At 38.5% G+C, this 22,632-nt stretch overlaps 1 protein-coding gene across 1 annotated transcript in view; it reads right to left on the bottom strand.

Moving 5' to 3' along the window:
* Positions 1–22,632, bottom strand: part of SORCS3 (sortilin related VPS10 domain containing receptor 3) — a 589,937-nt gene that overhangs the window by 41,175 nt on the left and 526,130 nt on the right. The window contains exons 20-22 of the mRNA XM_006166440.1: positions 13,059–13,172; positions 9,862–10,033; positions 7,398–7,584 (exon numbers count right to left, since the gene is read on the bottom strand). Of these exons, the coding sequence (XP_006166502.1) occupies positions 7,398–7,584; positions 9,862–10,033; positions 13,059–13,172 (473 nt within the window). The remainder of the gene's footprint in view (positions 1–7,397; positions 7,585–9,861; positions 10,034–13,058; positions 13,173–22,632) is intronic.

Genomic DNA, 22,632 nt, shown 5'->3' with positions numbered 1-22,632 from the left:
TCAGGCATAAAAAATTTAGCTGTATGATCTTTTCCTCATCTTACAGAACCATGATCCCATACAGACTATTACTCTATCCTAAAAAATTAGGAGATACACTTGCCTCACTTTCTGTATAGCAATAAACTTATGAAAGAGTATTGTGTGGACATTCAAAGTACTGCATAACAATTACAGGTTGGCTCCATTTCTATTGTGACTGCCATCCTGATCACCATCACTGCTTATGTTTTTCAGTGGGTAAAAATCACTCTGAGAACAATGGGCACTCTGAAACTCACTGGGCATATTCAATGTCACAGGTCATTTTATTTGGGTGGGAAGGGTGTTTGGACAGGGTCTGATATTTGGGTGGAGAGACTAGACATGTCAGATCAGATTTGTACTTTCTTAAACATTCAACAAGTATTCAATAATCTATGCATCTATATTATGTTAAATAAAATAAGCCAGGGACCAGCAGTTAGCATAATGGCTATGTTGCTGGACTCCCATGTAGTCAACAGTGGTTCGAGTCCCGGACTCGGTGGCTTAAACTCACACCGGGTACGTGTGCGTGCGTGCCCAAGATCCCGAGAGAAAAATGGAGGAGAAGGGATTGCGGCGTGACCATCCCCCCTGGGGGGTGATTTCTCGCTTTCTGTCTCTCTGTCTCTCTCTGTCTGGCAAGCGCACGTGCCCTCTAGCAAAAACCTCTCCAAAAAAAAAAGAAAAAAAAAAAGAAAAGAAGCTAGACACAGAAAGACAAATATCACTGACATGCAGAAATCTAAAAACTTTGAACTTTTAAAAGTAGAAGGCAGAATGGTGGTTAGCAGGGGATGAGGGAGGAGGGAAGGGTTGGGAAGATGCTGACCAAAAATACAACAGTTTCAGTTAGATAGGAGAAATAAGTTAGGCAGATCTATTTTATTCTATAAGGAATATAGTTAATAGCAATATACTGTATTTTAAAGATTACTAAGAGTAAATTTTAAGTGTTCTCATCACAAAAAAAGTATATAATTCATATGTTAATTAGACAAATTGAGCCATTCTACAATGTGTGCATACATATTTTAAAACACTGTACTGAACATGATAAATATGGAAATGTTTGTCAATTAAATATTAATAAAGAAAAAGAGCAATCTATGTATCTACAGTCTTATAATGTTTTCTGTGCACAACTCTGAGCTCTGATTCTGGATATTAAGCACCTCAAGATTTTTTCCACCAAATAATTTCAAGTTCATAACTTTATATTCACATTTGTCTAAAGACTTCCTTTAAATAAAGAAATTTAAAAGAAATATTTATTATTTTTTATAGTTTTATGTCAGTGAGAGTGAAAAAACACAAGGTGTAAGAAAACAAGGGCCATTTTCATTGCTTTAATTACTTATTTTTAGTTATTTACCTGATTTATCTCTTTGTAATTTGTTTTACTGTTCAATAGGGAAGAGGAGAAAGTTATGGGAAGGGGTGCCTGGCTAGTCCAGGTCCCAAGAGGGTGGTGAGAAGCCTTGTTTCTTATATTTATAACTCAAGTGTCTTTCTCCATGCCCTAATTTCACATCCCTTATTCTTTCCCTGCCAGGAAAGGGGCCTCTTTCATCCTTGAAGTCATTGCTTCTGTTGTCACTATTATCCCCCAAAAGGTATAAAGCCCATTCCCCAAACTACCTTGTAACTGGCCAAAACTAGCCTGAATGTGAGAAATCTGGTGGTGACTGCTTTTTGGGGGATTTGCTTGGAGGGCTCATGTGATGGTAAGGCTGAGTGACCTAACATTGATCTCACTGCAGGGATGAAATGTGGATGCTGGCTGCAGCAGAGTGACCGACCAGAACAGTACTATTTCAATAATGAACCAATAAGACTTGCTGCTTGAATTGACCAGTCAGAACTGCATGAGTTCAATCCTTCATTTGACCACTTACCCCTGGATGAAGATGGGAAGAGTTATTTCTCTATAAAAGCTCATCCCCAACTACATTTGGGAGACAGTTTTTTTTGAGAAAACCTAGCTGTCTCTCTAATGGTGCCATTCATACTAAGCCCTTCTTCCTTGGTAAATCACCTGGGTCAGAGTTTTCACCCAATCACTTATTAACAACCTCATCGGAACCCTGGCATTTTCCACAGCTAACTATAGCATATAGCTCTGGAAATTCTCCATTTTCTGTCACTCAGGGGCCTTGTCTCAGCCTGAGTTGACATTGCCATGTACTCAGATGCCCAGGAAGCTAAAAGGAGATCTCCTTCTCCATAATGTCATGCCAAACACAAAAGGATGGTGCTTCCATAAAATGGAATGCTGTCAAACATGGCCACATTTATTCCAAAGTCATTGCCTCTATTCTCACTTCTATCCTCACGCTTTAGCTCAAGCATATTTGGTTAAAGTTAATCTTAAGAGGACCAGCAGATGGCATCCATTTTCATTGCTTTAATTACTTATTTTTAGTTATTTACCTGATTTATCTCTTTGTAATTTGTTTTACTGTTCAATAGGGAAGAGGAGAAAGTTATGGGAAGGGGTGCCTGGCTAGTCCAGGTCCCAAGAGGGTGGTGAGAAGCCTTGTTTCTTATATTTATAACTCAAGTGTCTTTCTCCATGCCCTAATTTCACATCCCTTATTCTTTCCCTGCCAGGAAAGGGGCCTCTTTCATCCTTGAAGTCATTGCTTCTGTTGTCACTATTATCCCCCAAAAGGTATAAAGCCCATTCCCCAAACTACCTTGTAACTGGCCAAAACTAGCCTGAATGTGAGAAATCTGGTGGTGACTGCTTTTTGGGGGATTTGCTTGGAGGGCTCATGTGATGGTAAGGCTGAGTGACCTAACATTGATCTCACTGCAGGGATGAAATGTGGATGCTGGCTGCAGCAGAGTGACCGACCAGAACAGTACTATTTCAATAATGAACCAATAAGACTTGCTGCTTGAATTGACCAGTCAGAACTGCATGAGTTCAATCCTTCATTTGACCACTTACCCCTGGATGAAGATGGGAAGAGTTATTTCTCTATAAAAGCTCATCCCCAACTACATTTGGGAGACAGTTTTTTTTGAGAAAACCTAGCTGTCTCTCTAATGGTGCCATTCATACTAAGCCCTTCTTCCTTGGTAAATCACCTGGGTCAGAGTTTTCACCCAATCACTTATTAACAACCTCATCGGAACCCTGGCATTTTCCACAGCTAACTATAGCATATAGCTCTGGAAATTCTCCATTTTCTGTCACTCAGGGGCCTTGTCTCAGCCTGAGTTGACATTGCCATGTACTCAGATGCCCAGGAAGCTAAAAGGAGATCTCCTTCTCCATAATGTCATGCCAAACACAAAAGGATGGTGCTTCCATAAAATGGAATGCTGTCAAACATGGCCACATTTATTCCAAAGTCATTGCCTCTATTCTCACTTCTATCCTCACGCTTTAGCTCAAGCATATTTGGTTAAAGTTAATCTTAAGAGGACCAGCAGATGGCATAATGGTAATGTCACTGGACTCCCACATAATTGACCATGGTTTGAGTCCTGGACCCAGTGGCTTAAGACTCATGCCAGGTGTGTGTGCTCAAGATCCCAAGAGGAGAATGGAGAAGAAAGGATTGCGGCATGGCCATCTACCCAGGGGCGGTGGGGTAAGTGATTTCTCACTTTCTGTCTTCTTACTCTCTGTCTCTCTAGCAAACCCACTGCCCAGTAGCAAAAATCTCTCTAAAAATAATAATCATAAAATACTACAATATAGTAGTATTTTATGACAAAATAGTAGTATATATCGACCGTGGTTCGAGTCCTAGACCCGGTGGCCTAAACTCACACAGCGTGCGTGTGCATGCATGCTCAAGATCCTTAGAGGAGAATGGAGGAGAAGGGATTGTGGCATGGCCAACCCCCCTGGGGGGTGATTTCTCACTTTCTGTCTCTCTGTCTCTCTCTGTCTCTCTGGTGAGCACACGCGCCCTATAGCAAAAGCCTCTAAAAAATAAAAAAGAATTTGGCCAATATACATATTGCAGTATTTTATGACAATATAGTAGTATTTTTTTTTTTTTGGAAAGATTTTCACTGTAGGGCGCGTGCGCTCGCCAGACAGACAGAGAGAGACATAGAGACAGAAAGCGAGAAATCACCCCCCAGGGGGGATGGTCATGCCGCAATCCCTTCTCCTCCATTCTCCTCTCGGGATCTTGGGCACGTACGCACACGCGCCCGGCGTGAGTTTTAAGCCACCGGGTCCAGGACACGAACCACAGTCGACTACGTGGAAGTCCAGCGACATAGCCATTACGCTAACTGCTGGTTCCCAATATAGTAGTATTTTATGACAAAGATCCTGAGCCAGATGCTCAGGCTTTGATGTCTCTCTGAGACAAACCGCGGATCAGTTATAAGAGAGAGCTAAAGGGAAAGGATTCAGGAGGGAACATGGCAAACTCTTAAAATTCTCACTGTCAAATAGTGTCCCTTTTGATAAAAATCTAATAATTTTTGTGAAATCGGTTATTATGGGCCGCTAACAACGACTTTTGTTAGCTAATGGCCCAAGGTGAGGCCAAGAGCAGTTTTCACTATAATAACTGTCTGGCAAATGCAGCCATGATTGATTTGGAGGGAATTATGAGCACGATAAAAGTTTCAAGGAACATTTCCTTCTCCATGCACATAACCCACAGTATAAACCTGTTCCTTCCTGTTGTGTTTTTTTGCCTCTAAGATACATTGAATGTCTTTGTGCCCTGCAAGGAAGGCCTACTCTTGACAGAATCTGGAACATAGGTAGAGAAGGTCCTTAGAATAAAGGAATGTAAAGTTTTTTTGTTTTTGTTTTTGTTTTTTTTCCTTTCATTATTTGACATCATTTTTAAACACAGCAGTAGTGTCAGGCAGAAAGTTAATAGCAAGTACTCAATAATTACTATAATAACAGGTAACATTCATCATGTGGCAAGCTGGGGGCTATGCAGCGTTCTACACACTGTGCAGAAGGATGTTAAGCACAGACCTGAAGTTGCTATCCTTTGGAAGTTGTGTGTGCAAGGTTGCCTTCTCTGCTATTTGGGAACGTGGCTCTAGGAGTGTTCCCATAAAGACGATTCATTGACAAAAGTGGTTCTCTTTGCCCATTCTTTTTGTATACAATAGATTTATTCTGAACACTTGCTTTCTGCTGGAAGTCTGGAGTTTTGGAGTATACCAGGTAGAAGTTGCCCATGATCAACCCCCAGTAAAAAGTATGGCACCAAGTTGCCGATGAGTTTCTTTGGTAGACAGCCCCTCATGTATGTCCCTACTGCTCATGGATGCAGGAATCAGCATGTCCTGTGTGACTCCATGAGGAGGGAACTCTTGGAAGCCTGTCCCTGGTTTTCTCCAGACTTTGCCTCTGAGCCTTTTCCCTTTGTGCATTTGGCTTTGTATCCTTAATCTGTAATGAATCATAGTCAGGAGTCCAACTACATGCCAAGTCCTGTGAGTCTTCCAGTGAAGCATCAAAGCTAGGAGTCATTTCAGGGAGTCCCAACAGACATATTATATTCATTTTGATTTTCACAACCTCTTTATAAGTCGAGTATTCAAGATGAGGGATCAGAGGTTTATAAAGCTAATAAAGTTGACAAATATTAGACATTTAGCACAGGGATATAATCAGAATTCCAAACCAGGTCTCTCTTGCTCTAAAGCTTGAGCTCCTGAACATCTTGCACGTCTGGGTTTATCACCTGGTCCTTATGGCACAGAATGGCTGTAGTTAGGGTGGTGCGATCATTGTCACTTTGCCTATTTATCTCATCACTCATTTTTAGCCACACCTTCCCCACCTCACCAGAATGTAAAATGGCCAAGGGCAAGACCATGTCTGCACTGTCACCTCCTCAGTGCCTTGAGTGCCTAACACATATTAAGAACTAAACATTCATTTTCTGAATAAGTGAATGGCTGGGTATTTTACTTATGTTTCCTATTTACTATAGTAAGAGCCCTGTGAGGCAATGTAGCAATCAGAATTTGGCCATTACTGGGACCAGCAGTTAGTGTAATGGCTATGTAGTCGACTGTTAGCATAATGGTCCATGTAGTCGACCGTGGTTCGAGTCCTAGACCCGGTGGCCTAAACTCACGCAGCATGCGTGTGCATGCATGCTCAAGATCCTGAGAGGAGAATGGAGGAGAAGGGATTGTGGCATGGCCAACCCTCCCTGGGGGGTGATTTCGCTCTTTCTGTCTCTGTTTCTCTCTGTCTCTCTGGTGAGCACACGCGCCCTATAGCAAAAACCTCTGAAAAAAAAAAAAAAAGAATTTTGCCAATATACATCAGAAGAGCCAAAGAAGAAATCATTTATCTCTGGTAATGTAGCCTGGCATTTTTAGGAACAAGTTGATCTATGATTCTGGAATTCTCCTATATACCTCCCCTACCTTTTGGTCTTTGTAAAGGTATCATGACTGGAAAACCAAGAGTCTAGTGTGCTTACTGTTTTCCAGGGACCTCTTAGGTACAGGTTATTGAAGTTTATATTATCACTGAGTTGTTAATAGCAAAGGTACTTCTTGTATTCACTTAGATTTTATCAAAAGTTATGATTTCTAGCCTATGTAGCATATTACTTGAAAACCATTGCAGGGGATAAGCAAGAGCTATAGAAGCCCTCGGACTCATGAGTATTCCTGACGAAGATGTGGGAAACCAATATCAGCCTCATGACAACATTCCCTTTATCCAACACTCGAAAACTACAATATTTTAAGTTTCACTTTATATGAGTAAAGTCCCAGGACAACTAATTACACAAAATGCATCCAACATAAACAAAGTATATCCAAACAGCAACTGTTTTTGTGTCAAGCAATAGCCAATAGCAATAAAATAGACACTAAGACAGCAAAAAATTTAGGAAGAGTTCTTAGAACTATACACAACAGAATGAATTTGCAGTACCCTGGGGTGTAAGGATTAAGATTTTTGTGTGTGTTCAAATCTACATTAGGAGAAAAAAATCTTAACATGTGTTTCTTTAATCCTTTTTTGCTTTTCCAATAGAGGTAACAGTTCAATTTGTGTAGTCTTCACTCATAAACGTTTACAAATGAGCCTTGGGCCATCCATCCAATGGGTCTCCATTCTTTGTACTTTTAGGATTCTCCAAAGGAAGAGACTTTTGTCTGGACAGAGACCTAAATGTGCTCACCCCCATCAGAGCTCAGTGGCACTGAGAAGGACGGGCCGATGGTAATACGTTAATCCAAGCTATCAAAATAACCTATTTCACATCTCCGTTTTTTTGGTTTGGGTCATTGCTGCAGTCAGACTGAATTCCACCTCAGTTCTGCATTCCAACAAGTCTGGAGAGAGGGAGCTGTCCACGGGGAGGAAGGTAAGAAAGGGGACGGTGCATGCTACTTACAGACCACATGCAGGAACAGCACAGCCGTGTCAGAGCCTAGGTTATTTTCTGCATAGGCTGTCACCTGGAAGATCCCTGCACTCTTGTACACGTGCTTTATGCCATCTTCAATGGGACTGAAGTTTGCATAGGACACAGCAATTCCATCCCCAAAGTCGAGCTGGATGTTTGTCCTCTGGAGATCACCCTGCAGAAGAAGGAACAGCTGCTGGCCTGAGATTGTATATGTGTTATCCCTTCCTTCCTACCTGATGCTTCAACCTGTGGCATTGGCATCACCCCCCGAGATTGACAGTCTTTCCCAGGGAGCTGAAACACCCTAACAGAATCATTAGACTCCTATCTGATATCCACTGGGCACTAAAGGCTGACACTAGGGATCTATTCCCCTTGGCGCGTGAGCTCAGGGTAGCCTGAGTTGGTGTGACACTGACCGTAGTAAGGTGGCACCTCTATGTATCTCTGTAATGGGGAAAACAAGGGCTTCCCTGACTCCCTCACACACAGTTCACTTATTCTCTTTCTGTGTCTTAGTAATAATAGCAATAATAATAACACCTCATCAATGCCAAACAATTCATCTCACAACTCTATACTGTAGAAAGCATATTGTCCCAATTTTCCAAATAAGAACAAAAGAGAAATAAATAGGTCAAGTCTCACAACTAACAGTAGAAGATCCAAATTTTGAACCCAGATATCTAGTTTCAATACCAATGCTCTAAACCACCATGCCATAATTATAAATGCTCTTATTTTTGAGCATTTACTGCTATGTTTCAAAAACCATGATATGGTGAATTCATATCATATAATGACATTTTCCAGAATAACTTTACAAAGTGTGATGATTATTTTCATCCTATAGATGAGTTCAGCATACTCCCTGAAGTTATGTATCTGTACTGTCACCCTCAGATTTCCCTGAAATTTCCAGGCCTCTTCCCTGAAGTCATTTCTCTCTGTCTCTCGGAAGGCCGGGAGCTACCTGTGCACTACCTGGTGACAGGATGCCACTGGTTCAGGTGAGTGCACCATACCTCAAGCTGATGCCTCGCTTCTTAAGGCATCCTTCCTGTACCCTCTTCCCCCAACTACCAACAACTATCTTGGGCCAATACTTTAGATAAATGCAATGAATCTGACCCCTAAACAAGGATCCTAAATAAAAATCAGATCTCTCTGTTCCTATACAAAACCAGATGATAGAGAGAGAAAAAGGTCATTTTGGAATCATGAGCCAATTCTGCCCAGTGTATGTGGATTGATCACAGCTCCACTTACTGTCTCTTCGCCCATAGCAACCCAGATGTGAATGAAATATTGATAGGTACTCTCTTGCCCCCACACAATGTCAACTACCCTTGAGTTTATGAATATAAATTAAAGTGGAAATGAACTGGAGGCAATTCAAATGGATAAGATCGTGACTCTTCACATCCATTCAAGAGAAGGTTTTTATAGCTCTGGTCCTGGAAATTCCCTAGTGGAAATGTAATAATGACCTCCTATGAATCTTAAAGTCTTTTAATTCAAGCACCTGGTGTTGAGGAAAGGCTGAGGAATCTGCCAACCAGGATAAGGAAACTTCACTTTCCTGTCCAGGTTGATCCTGATTTAAAGGTTTCTGAAGTGCTCATACTTTGAGAGTGGGGAGAAACCTCCTGGCCTGTTTTGCTTTCTTTCCAAGAGCTCAAGAGCAGGGAGCAATTTGCATATAAATTTAGAGAGCTGTGTCAATCAGGAAAGCCTTCTTGCCCTTCCACTTCAGCAAGGACTGCCTGAAACTTCCCTGGTTTGAGAAGAGAAAAAGCAGCTCATCCAGAGAGCAAGAAGCAGACAGTAGAGACGGTTTCTATCCTGGAATAAATGTATGCAGTCTGATTTTATTGTCCAGATTGCAAAAGACACTAAAAAGTGAGTCAATGGAGCAGCTAGCTGATGGAAAAGGAGCTAATACCACATTCTTTATAAAGATAAATTTAAAGGATTTCAATAATCTTTCCCAACCTCATACTCATAATTTTATGACCTTTTGGTCTTGAAAAAGCCTGTGGGCCTATTGAGTCAATGGAGCTTGGGTTAGAATAAAACAAAAAAGGTTCCTAAAAGCAACAGATCAAATGTGAATTTCCTTCTTCTGGCAAAGTTTATAGGTTATGGGCTTATGTTGGTAAATATTCCTTCAGTAAAATGAATCATAAGGGGAACCTCAAAGAATATGTCCTAATCTGCAACTCCCCAGAGATGAGTGGGTCCCACCAAGGCCTGGGATTTTATTGTGGAGTGAAGGGTGGAGAGTCTTTAATACCCCAAGCACTCTTTCACCTCTTTCTTCTCCCAGAAGTCTCACCTCTCACCATTGACTCTGGCGCAGGGAATGCAGGATATTTCTTTCCTTTTTGCTCTGCAGGGAATGGTCTCCTTGTGAGTTCCCACCTCAGGGACCCAGGTGGGCACCTACCTCCTCCATGAGGATGATGAAGGTTGCATTGTGCCCCTGCTCTGCCACTAGGCGCCCGTCAGTCGTCACCACGTGGAGGCCACGAGGGGCTTTTCCAGGGCATATCTGGGCCTTGGCAGTGTACTTCTCCCTCAGTCCATCTGTGCAGTTGTTGGACACAATCCTCCGGTACCTAAGGGGAATTGACAACTGACAATGATGTGGCTTGTGTTGAGCACTTGAATGTGTGTGTGTGTGTGTGTGTGTGTGTTATAAAGAGATTGCAAGAGAACAACAGCAAAGTAAACACTTCAATTCACCTAAACACTGAGTCTCAAAGAAAGCAGAGCCATTTCTAAAACTAAGCAAATGCTGATGACTGCTATCCCTCCATCTCTGGAAGAGTAGCTTCTTACACATTACCATCGATCCTGCATGGTGAGCCACGGCTCAGATCAGTGTCTAAACTAGCCAAGAAAAATCAATGTCTGACTCACACACAGCAGAGGAGGAGGCAGACCACTGGACTAGGGATGTGGTTAAACAGGTGCTCTCTCTCTCTCCACGGGAGGGGCCTGTTTCTATTTCCCTCAGGCCACCTCCAGTTTTCTCTGTCCCAGAAAGCAACAAGAACATCGCTTTTCTAACTCTGATTAATCAGGAAGCCTCTTCCTGTCTTCTCTCCACTCCCAGGTCATTATTCCTTCCTCTATCTAATACCTAATAGCCCTTACTCTGCAGCCACTGAGCTATTTGATAGCAATTTTCTCTCCTTGCTAATATTTCATTTCCCATTCAACACAAAATGCCAGATTCGGAGCACAAGTTTGAAACTCCTATTCAATCTTGCCAGAGTAAAATTACCTTAAAGATGAGGTTGACCTACAAAAATCTCCCAACAAGCACTGTGATCTTCCCTAACAAAGACATCTTTGTGCACAGTGACACCATGTCCCCTCCTTTGACCACTGACACCAGTGTATGAAGTCAAGCCAAGAGCTTGCCTATAGCCCCGACCTGCTTAGTAGGTTCCCAGGCACATTATCAATTATAAGCCTGCACTAAAATCAATGTTCTGGTAAAACCACATAAAATAAATATATTACCTCCACCAATACTGCCATCACCATCACCATCACAGTCATGTCCTGTCTTCATTCACTCTCTGTCAGGAATAACTAATTAATCTACCCATGTTGCTGTCTTTTGATGGCCTCAAAAGCAGAGAAATTTGAGTTCTGGGTCCTCCAATATGCCTGACATTTTGCCTGCATCATCTCTGGTGAAACACCTGCTCTATACCTCCTTCCAGAGGTCCCATGGGGATGTTAAGCAAATGTTGTACATAATTACCTCCTCAGATGGAATTACAATATATCCTCTTGTAGATATACATCATTTTTAATTACCATTGGAGCTCAAAATTAGTCTAGAGTGATACTATCCAATATGGTAATCCCCTTCCTCCATGTGACTATTAAGCCCATGAAATGTGGTTAGTATAACATGTTGAAGTAATAATATTTTGGATACTTTGGGTTAAATAAAATATGTTACTGAAGTTAATTTAATATCTTTAAAAGTTTTTCATGTAGCTTCTAGAAAATTAAAAATTACATTTGTGACTTATAGTATAGTTCTTTTGGACATCATTGGTCTAAGTAATCAAATTTTTCTCATCAATTTATACTTTCTTTATAACATTCAGTTACAAGATATCTAGTTTTTATTTATGGTAGCTATGTCAGAGGCTACCATGTCCTAATGCAAATTTGATATCATCTATTTTTTTTTCTCTTTTTAACCTCACCAGTCTGTCCACTCAAGCTTACTGATAAATTGTAAATTAAGCCAACATTTAAGAAGTATGAAGGGTTTTTTTGTGGACATCTATAGTGAATTTTTTGCAAAAATGCATAACCTTTCCCTTTGATATACCTTATTTATTTGGTGTGCTATTAGGGGGGTTTAGGTGGCCTTAAGTTGCTTTAAATTGGTCCACCTATACATATCTCATAATCATACTAGGCAGCCTATTATGATTCTTTTCCAATTATGTCTAAGGTATGACCTGGCTGGAAATTTGGTGGCCCAGCTGGTCACTTGTGTCCATTATTCAAACTTTCGAGCATGCTGTTCTCTGACCCACATCTCTCCAAAGTCATGCTGCCAGTATGAATGGCTTAACTCCCTACAATAAAATAACATCAAAGGTCCTTAAGCTCTACCCCATGTTCCAGGAATAGCCTTCCCCCAAACAAATATTTGGATAAAAATATCATGTTTTTCAGAGTAACTGACCACTTAGCAGTTTTTCCATTGTGACTGTTTTAACTCTATAGAGACCAATTGGGAGAATAGCACCTGCTACAATGTTACAACCAGGTGAGATCAAAACATAAGTAAACTTGGCTGAGAGACCAGAAGACCCATTAGAAGAGATGAGACTAGAGTCTAGAATACCTTAGTTCTTCACTATTCAAAGAATGGTCTAGGAACCAACAGCATCAACATCTCATGGGAGCTTGTTAAAAATGAAAACTCTCAACCACACCCCAGATCTTCAAAAATCAAAGACTGCATTTTAACAAGATCCCCAGATGATAGATAGGCACATAAAAATGTGAAAAGTAGACATCCACTTGCCAAACCTGTTCCGGATCATGGAGGCAGTAAAGGGGCAAGATAACAAACCTTCAAGAAAACATTTTTAAAACATCTAAAAGAGCAACTACTAAGTGAACAAAGAGAGAAACACACACATATTTGCAGAATTACCAAAAGTGTGTCTTGACCTTGTTTTTCTAGACGGTCCTAGAATGGGACTTTTGAATTTTCATTTAAAGTTTTCAGCATCACGACCTGAGAGCTTCAGTCCATCTATCACTAGAGAGCAAGCACTGTAACATCTGCCCACCACTTGTATTAACTTCTCTTAAAATCCAAGAAATAAGGTAGCATCTCTTTCTAGAAGAGGCTTAACTAAAACAATAAATAGGATCTGTCAAAGGTAAACGGTAAAACATTGAACTCTAGGTAATGAGAAGAAACAGAAAGAAAGAAAAGTACTCTTAGCTCAAGAACTTCTCAGTTTTCCTCAGAAGTCACTTGTCATAAACGAACATGTTTATCTTTTTCAATGTTAATGTGTTCCCTTTGATCCCAACTTTGGGAAACAGGAAAACAATGATTGGAGTTCCTTTAGGTGCTTTACTTACCCAGTACTATTAAGGTAGCTTTGGCCGAGGCTACAGTCCTTTGACGGGGATGCTGGATTGTACCAGAAAGCTGGGACACACTGGCTCTCCCCATGTCTTTCATAGCCATAGTCACTGTCAAGAAAATTAATACTGCATAATAGAATATATGTACAAGTACTAACCACAGATTCACACCAACATATCTGTGTCTTTATTACTGTCCAAATAGTCATGATATGTGGCTTCAAATAATCCCCAGTGAAGGCAAACATTGATACTTAGAAATAGATTTTTAAGTTTTGAAATAATCCAAGTCATTTGGAGAGTACTCTATGAAAAAAGTAGTGGATTATCAAATGAAACTGCTAAGTTTCAACAAAGGATGGATACATATGGGTACTTAAAAAAAGCTTGTGGAAATGGAATTGAATTTTGAGTTTATTTTGGTACAAACATTTTTGAAGACCCATTCTGTGTAATGTAGCAAGTCCACTGCCCTTGGGGTGAGTGTGTGGGTGCTAAAAGCATATTATGGGTCACGGTATAAGTAATAAAATAAGTAGATGACAACCAAGAGTATGACTTCAAAAGTCAAGATATATTTCTCTGTTGCATTTCAGTATGTGTTGTTCCAAAATTGATTTCATGGATTTTATTTTCATTTTCCATGCAAACATACTCTCCCAAACACACATACATATGTGTATTCATATATAGAGAGTCATTCAAACATTTCCTGTCTACATATAATATTTTTTTTCCCTAAAAATAAAAACAAGACTGCATGATAGCTCACTTCTATGGGTCTGTAAAATCCCAGTCATGATAAAATGAACAAAGATAGTAAGGTACGATTTCCTCCCCCTTTTTCCTTCTTGCAAAATGTAACAAACCAGCATAGGAAAGGAGGATCCCCATCCTAAGTCTAGTGTTTCTCTACTTGAAGTTTTATAAGGCTCTCAGGTGTGTAAATGTCAACTCAGAAGACCAATAAATTAAGTAAAAAGGATTATTGTTCTATAACCAACCAGAAGTCACTGAGGGTATCTTCAATTGGCAGGAGAATCATGCTTCCAGTTTAAGAGTGTAAGCATCTAAACTTTTCCTGAAATCCACAGATTGAACAGCACAATCTGGACATTTGAATATCCACTGAGTATTAATGAAACATACAACAGCAAGGGAAGTCACTCTCTCAGTGCCTCAGTATCAACCCCTCTTACTTTTCTTTCTTTTTTGATCCCATATTCTTTGAGCCAAGATTTCATAAAAGACCAATGAAAACATGCAAATTATCTGTGTATCTAGAATAGGAATAATGGGGAGATAAAAATAAAGAATTCAACATTTATTCATTGTTCAATATGTGCTCTTTCCTGTAAAAGAGGTAAAATAATCCCTTCCTTCCAGAGGTTTTCAGTCTTGGGGGGGAGATACAACAACCCAAATCCAACTGCAGCATGGCACTACACAACACAATTAAAAATTATAGGGAAAAAAAAACAACAGTATATTTGATTGATACAAAAATGAAAAGTTATTTGCTGATAATAATGTCTATGTTAATATCTTTGATGTACACCATTTTCAAGCGATAAAAAGCAATGTTGTACACTGTAAAGATATATAGTAATTAAATTTAAATTAAAAAAATTAAAAAACAAAAAAATTTCCAACCGATTAATGAGATCACATACATGATCTGCCCAGCTTGACCCACCCCACCTTCTCACTTTTCTTCCTCCACCCAACCCATAGCTGAACACTCCTAGCAAAGCCTCACAACCCTCTTTATCTTTCCACATGTTGTTTCCTAGGCTTGAAGCACTCTACCTTTTCCGGTGTTTGGTAGTTTCCTGCTTATCCTTCTTTTTATCTAGGTCATCTGAGGTCATCTCTGACTTCCCAGACAAAATCTTTGGGGCCATAACATGTTAGTAAGTTACAAAAGACTAGGGATCTTTGTCGTTTTCTTTTGTTTTGCTTTTTTTTTCTCTTATTAACCAATATAAGGGACAAGAACAGAAGATAGAATATTGAAGGTATAGAAAAATATTCAATGAGTAAATATTCCTTTTTATTTTTTTAAGATTTTTTTTCCATAGAGTAGGTGCACTGCTGAGAGAGAGATATAGAGACAAAGAAAGAGAAAGTGAGCAATTAATCTCCCCCCCCCCTCCCAGGGGGTGATGATCACACTGGAATCTTTTCTCTTCCATTCTCCTCTCTGGATTTGGGCACATATAGAAACACATTCAGTGTAATTTTCAAGCCACTGGGTCTGGGACTTAAACCGCAGTCGGCCATGTGAGAGTCCAGCACCTTAACCACTTTGTCACCTGCTGATTCTTAAGGATTCTAACTGCGTAAAATACCAATCACACTAACATGGGCAAACATGGAAGGCATTATATTAAATGAAATACTCTAGGCACAGATAGAGAAACTGCATGTTCTGGCTCATATATAAAACTGAAAATGATGATCTCATAAAAGAAGGGAGCAGAAGAGACTACTAGAGGGTAAGAAGGGTAGGGGATAAATAAATGTGCACAGATAGATATTGGTTAATATATACAAAATTACATAGAGATAAGAGGAAGACGTTTTAGTGTGATAAAGTACAGTAGAGTAACTAGAATTAACAATTTGTTGTATTTTTCTCAGAGTAGCTAGAAAAGAGTAATGACAAATGGTTGAAATGATGATTATGCTGATTACCCTGACTTAACAAAACACAGCATTCTTGTGTTGAAAATCACAAGATTCCCCATGTGATAATAGATAATGGATAGATAAAATATTATGTGTCAATTTAAGATTTTTTTAAAAATCACACTAATTATTCCATTGTGTTGTATCAATCTCTGCAGACAGACTGTGAGTCCATATCTAATTCTCCAGGGTGGGCCATAGAGAGTACTCCTTTGTGCTCAACAGATACCTGTGCAGTGAATGTAAACTAGTCATTGATTGCTAGCTGGAAAAGTGGAACTCAACACCAGCTTTGATATGATCATGCTTAAATGAAACTAGAAGAAAGGAAGAAGGACGTTTTTGCCAAGCAAGTCTTTTGTCAAGCCTTTCAATCAACTACTGGAGACCTTCCATTCTGATGGTTCATATTGACTCAGTATCGTGCCAGCTTGTAATAGCTCGTGAGTGCTAACTATTAAAATTTCAGGAATTTTACAAGCTAATTAATGATCATTAAACAAACTACTATTGAAAATCAAGTAATATAAAACCTCAATTATATAAATTAGATTAATAATGTAATAAATACTCCAATGCATAAATTTCTAATTACTACACATTATTTATTGTCACTGCACAATATCATATATTGTGCTACTATCTGTCTCTTCACAGGCCTGGATCCGCTAATGTCATGTGGGGAGCTTAGAATCTGCCATTGTAAGGATATGTCCATACTCAGGAAAAGCTACTAGCCAGGGTTTATTTATTTAATTCTCCCCAGAGAGCTCATAATTAAATATCTATTGGCACATCACCAAATATGTTATTTCTTTTTTAAAAAAAGTTAGTCTATCATATAGTGCACAATATGGTTTTTAAAGTACATAATAATCAAATCAAGGATATTACCATATATACTATTTTCAACAGAGAGTTTTACATTCTTGTGTCTGTTAAGTGTTTCTTCACTTTGCCCCTCCCATTCACTCACTACCATTCATAGGGAGGATAAGTATAGACACCTGAGACTGTAAGGGGAGAGAGGGGAATGGACAAATATCTTATTTCTAAGTACTATTTATGTAGACTATTGGGCCGTGGTATTTGTACTACTTCTAGAAAATTTCCCGATTTTCTTATAGGTGAACGTGTTGAAGGCTATTAAACCTAGGAAATATTGGTAATCTGTAAAGGAAGGGTATTTTCTTTAGTAGCTTAAGGAAAGTGAAAAATATTTTAATGCTCTTTGCTAAATGTAACCATATTCAGCAGTTCTGTTCTCTGCTACCTGCTAAGGATGCAGTAATTAAAAAAGGTGCATCAGGCATGCTGCTTTGCTCCAAAGAGTAAAAGCACCTCATTAATATTTAACAACATTAATGGAAACTAGCTGCCCCAAGCTGTGGACTTCTTCATTAACTTCTGCTAAATGTATATTAAAATCTCTCAGAGTACCCGACCTTCCTCCCATCTACAGAGGCTGTATGACTTAGACAAATAGGCAGTCCCATCTGTTGTTCCAGTTTCTGGGATAACGTGTTTTTCCATTGAATTATGAGGTTTGGACAGAAGGCACCAAAAAGTTTGATTTGCCTCAGGGAAGTATGCTCCTATAGATTCTGCAAACACATAAGCAGCTTCCTTTAAGAAATAAGTCACCTCTGTGTCTTTCTTGACTAAAAACCTTTACAACTTCTACAAGATTAGGGGAAACAAGCTCTTTTCCAGCAATCTTTGTGTTCTTCAAACCCCATCCATGGAAAAGTCTTAGCTCTAAAAGAGAGAAAGCCATGACTGTTCAGAAATCAAAAAGGCCTCTACATGTCAGAATAGGAAGGAATACTTGGGAGTCCTTGGGTCCAGTCACCTCAGTTAGATGACTACAAAAGGAAAAGCAAGAGAGAAGAAAGGACTTGCCGCAATTGCACACAGTTGCCAGTGGCAGATGGGGCTTATAATTCAGGTTCCTGACCCCTGCTCGGTATTAGTACAATGCCCTGAAGCACCCACTCAATCATCAGGAGAAACTTCTGGTCTCCAGGAATGTCATTGTAACCCACTGAGAAGTTATGATCCCTTCTGAAAAATCTGCAGTGGCTGTCCAACTCTCATACCATTCTCAGAAAGAGTACGGCTCTATTATAGGTTTATCCACCCCTACAATGTCCATGCTTTATGTGATGGTTGAGACTCCAGGGCTGATGTTCTACAGGTGTATCCTTCCTCTAAAATAGATTTGGGTTATGCATATAGAGAATCTTGGCAGACACAGAGTGAGAACTCAACAAATAGAAGCAGCCACAATAATAACCACTGCCACCACAACAAAAATAAACAATGGATTAAAAATTAACATCATCATTTAGCTAAGGTAGAATCCTAAATATGACTACAGAGAGATAGAAACTACATATCAACCATTTTAGAAATTATCCAACAATTATCCCTCAATTACGTCTAATTTAACCTGACTCTGCCTTTTTATCCATTGGTTTTATCTCACTATCCCTCAGCAACTTTCTTATGCATCTATTTTCTTTATGTTAATCCCCTATCCCCTTCTCTAAAGCACTGCATAATTTCCTTTAGTTACTCAGGAGCAAGTTTACACAGCTCCACCACCTTCTGTAAGAAGTCTTCCATGATTACTTCAACCCTTAGTCTTCGTTCTAATCATCTCTAGCATGTATAGTCAAAACCAGCAATCTCCAATAGAGCTTTCTATGATAATAAACTGTTTTATATGCTTGCTATCCAATATGATAGCCACTAAGCAGTGCAACTAAGGAACTGAATTTTTAATTTTTATTTCATTTTAATGCAAATGATCACGTGATTAGTGACTACCCTAAAGAACAATGTAGGTCTGAATCATAAAATTCAGCACTTAATTATACTTTTACCTTTGGCATGCCACCTGTTAGTACAATAACTCTTGTTAACATAATTTATTGTTTAGACTTTGACTTGTCCACTATAGAAAAACATACTTGTGCTCCATAGTTCCAGTCTCAAGTTTGCTCTTAAGCTCTTTAAGTTGAACCATTAATATCTATGCAAAATTTATACTTGTTACTGATTAACATTCTGGTGAAAGTCATAAAAGCCAATGGTGTTGTACAAATAAATGCTTCCAAGGATATATAAGACCCCCTCTCTTCAAGCAGAGTGACATAGGTGAAAAACATTTGTAAATCCAGGTTGTATTCTTCATCTCTTCCACCAATAAAGACATTAATCCATTCTTCCCAACCTCCACCCTCTCAAACTGATTAAACTGGGTTATATCCTCTCATTAAATTTTGCCAGGACCACTCAAATGAACATCTCTGATTTATTTAGGGAAATAACTAAATAGTCTGTACACAATAATCATTTGTACTACCTAAGAAATTCCAGATTCCTTAGCTAAAATTACTTCTTGATAGAAAAGACCACTAAAGAAACAACCATGAAACTTACCCTGATTCCTAGCATTAGCATTAAAGATGGGCATACTATCTTCAGTGGACATTTAAAAAATATCTGTGTTTATTTGGACATAAACACAAAGGCAACAATTTCAAACATTTAATTCATCCTGTCCCCCTAATATCACTCTAAATAACCTAGAAATGTATTTTATTTTTAATTTTCAATGTTTATAAATTCTTATTTATATTTAATAGTACATCTTTGTGGGCTACAATATGGTCTTTCAAAATAAGCATGTAGTGTGTGATAATCAAATTAAGAATATTATTCTATTCATCATATTCAATAAAGAACAATTACATTATAATTGCACCTTCAATTTTTGCTCTACTAGTGTGTGTACATGTTTTATATATATATATATATATATATATATATATATAATATAAATATAAATATTATATAGATAGATAGATATAAACAACATATCTATATCTATATCTATCTATATCTATATCATCTATATCTATATCTATATCTATATATATAAAACAACATCCTTTTTTCACTCTGTTGTGGTGGGCTGTCCATAACCTGATTGCCTGGTTTACAAGCATTCTTGTGTCTGTCAAGTTTGTTTGTTTGTTTTTTCTGAATTCCCTAGTGCCAAGTCTCTCACCCCATGAAGTCTTTGGTATCTACAGTTGTCCTTTCTATTTCGATGTCTTCAAGTCTTTTCATTTCTGCCACAGAGTGCAGACATTCAGTACATACTGAGCAGGGACATACAGTGTTTGTCTTTCATAGTCTCCCTTAGTTTCTTTAGCATTAGATTTTCTAGATTTGTTAATTTGTATCAAATGACAGAATCTCTCTGTTCTTTATGGCTGAATGGTATTCCACTATGTATATATGCCACATTCTTAAAAATCTGGTCATCAATAGTTGGACACTTAGGTGATTCTATGTCTTAGTTATTGTGAATAATGCTGCAATAAACATGTATATGCAAGTGTCTTTCTGTCTGAGTTATTTTCTGTCCTTTGGGTAAATACCCCAAAGTGGGATTATTGGGTTATATGGTAGTTCTATTTTTAAATTTTTGAGGAACCTCCATATTGTTTTCCACAGTGGCTATACTTATTTATACTCCCATCAGTAGTGTAGGAGGGTTCCCTTTTCATCACAATCTCCCCAGCACTTCTTGTTCTTTGTTTTGTTTTTTATCACAGTCATTCTGACTGAAGTTAGGAAATACTTCTCTGTGGCTTTGATTTGCATTTCCCTTATGATAAGAGATGGCAAACATTTTTCATATGTTTCTGGCTCTTTGAATATCTTCCTTTGAGAGTTGCCTATTCAGATCGATTGCCAATTTTTAAGTTTAATTCAAAGTTGGAGTATTGGGCCAGCTGTGGTATAGTGGTTAAGGTGGCTGGATCCCACATGGCTGAATGTGTGGTTTCAATCTCAGACACGGCAACTTGAAAAACATTCCATGCACATGTGTGTACATGCCCAAAATCCTAAGAGTAGAATGGAAGAGAAGGGACTACAGTGTGGCCATTCCCCCCTGTGGGGTGCTTTTTCACTTTTCTTCTTTTTCTCTCTCTCCCCAGTGAGTGCACATGTCCTATAGCAAATTCAAAGAAAAAAATGGATTATTAGTTTTTCTATGGGCAAACTGCTTGAGTTCCCTATATCTTCTGGTTATCAACTCCATATATGATATATAGTCTCCTTGTTATCTCCTTATTACACAGAAATTTCAAAATTCAAAAATTACTTCCCCCATACTTAGAATTATTGAAAAATATTTTTAGACTATATAACTTTTCTGTTGTTATCAGATAATGATCCCTAATGTAGCTTAAGCCTTAACTACTTCCTACCCTACCTCAAACTCAAGTAGTTCTTCCTTCTTTTCAATATCAGGAGTGATTGGATATAGACATGCAGACATCTAATACTTCATATATCAAAAACGAAAGTCTATAAAGTGTTCTTGGAGGCAATGTCTCTATTATAAATTTCAGTGCCAATGGTCAAAACTACTTCATCTGAAATTATTTTAGAGTTAATGAAATATCTATATATAATTCCATCAATAGCAATAAACCTAAGTTATTTGAGGATGAGTGTTAATTTTAGAGTAACTAGGAAATTCTTTTTCTTCTGAAACATAAAGTAAATCTAAAATAGTAGAGACTCACTTGACTTTTTGAGAAATGGCATGGTGTAGAGAACGTGGGATTTAGCTAGACCTGGATATGAATCCAAGCTCTTTTCCTCCTAGTTTTATAAATTTGGTCAAGTAATACACATACAAGATGCTCATTTTCTTCTCATTAACATGCCAACAGTTAAAACCTTGACATTACAGGGTCTTGGGTCCAGGTGTTTCCTCTACCAATGCAAGTGTAAGAACCACAGAATGCCTCATAAGGACTTTTCTCACCCCCTCTACTTTACTTATAGATGGATTCTGACAGCAGTTCCCAAAGAAGGATTCAGAAATACAATAAGCAATTTCACCAGTACTGAAATAAATGGATAATACCCAAAGGTACTACTTTAGAGATAACGCTTATTTGGATGTGTAAGTTTTAGTTTACTTGCTGAAAATACAATGGAGACAACTTAACCCTGGGGTGCAGGACTAACAGCCGCAGCAGCAACAGCTACCATATGTTGTATGTCGATGTTGTATACCACCAGGATAAATCCTGTATCTATGTGGGTGATGTATATTAGTTCATTTATTAATTCATTTATTCTTCCTTAGGGCTCAGTGAGATACATGCTATGTATTTTGTTGTTGTTGTTGCTGAGGAAATCAAATCACAGAGATTAAGAAAATTGTTCAAGATCAAAAACAGTGACTATCAATGCTGAGATTTTTTGTCCTGAAGTTCAGCAAATGTTAATAGAATACTAAGGGAAAATTACTTATGTTACAGTTCTTATTTATTCTCACTTGCAAGGGTTTGCAACAAGGACTGAGTATTTATTATGGCTTGGAAAGAAAACAGGTGGTATGACACATTCAAAGTCAGCATGCCTGAATGGAGTTGGTCTACAGAAGAACATAAGAAAGTCTGAAGCACATGCTCTGAATGTTTAAATTGGCCTTAGTATGTCACAAGCCATGATTTTGAGTGACTTAATCTATATGTTACTATGACTATTTTGATGAATTGTGGTCTATAATTAAAAATTATTTTTCCCAAGTGTGAAAATATCCTTTGTTCCCAAAGGATCAAAAGTACTATAGAAAGGGCCTTGTTATTCAAGTCTAAGTTCTATTTAGTTTATTAATTTAAAGAATCACAGAGGCCAAGCCTTCCAAGGCTGAAATGCAATGACGAGGAGCAGGTAGGGAGTAGCCATGGCCACCCAGATGGACTACAGTTACCAGTCATATTCCCAGCAACACAAATCTGGCTCAGAAATCAGCTGGATGAGGGGCCAGCAGTTA

The sequence above is a fragment of the Tupaia chinensis genome, unplaced genomic scaffold (genome assembly GCF_000334495.1).
Source record: "Tupaia chinensis unplaced genomic scaffold, TupChi_1.0 Scaffold144255_1, whole genome shotgun sequence".
NCBI classification, from domain to species: domain Eukaryota; kingdom Metazoa; phylum Chordata; class Mammalia; order Scandentia; family Tupaiidae; genus Tupaia; species Tupaia belangeri.
The sequence above is the reverse complement of the archived record's forward strand: the minus strand, read 5'-3'. Positions and strand labels throughout refer to the sequence as shown.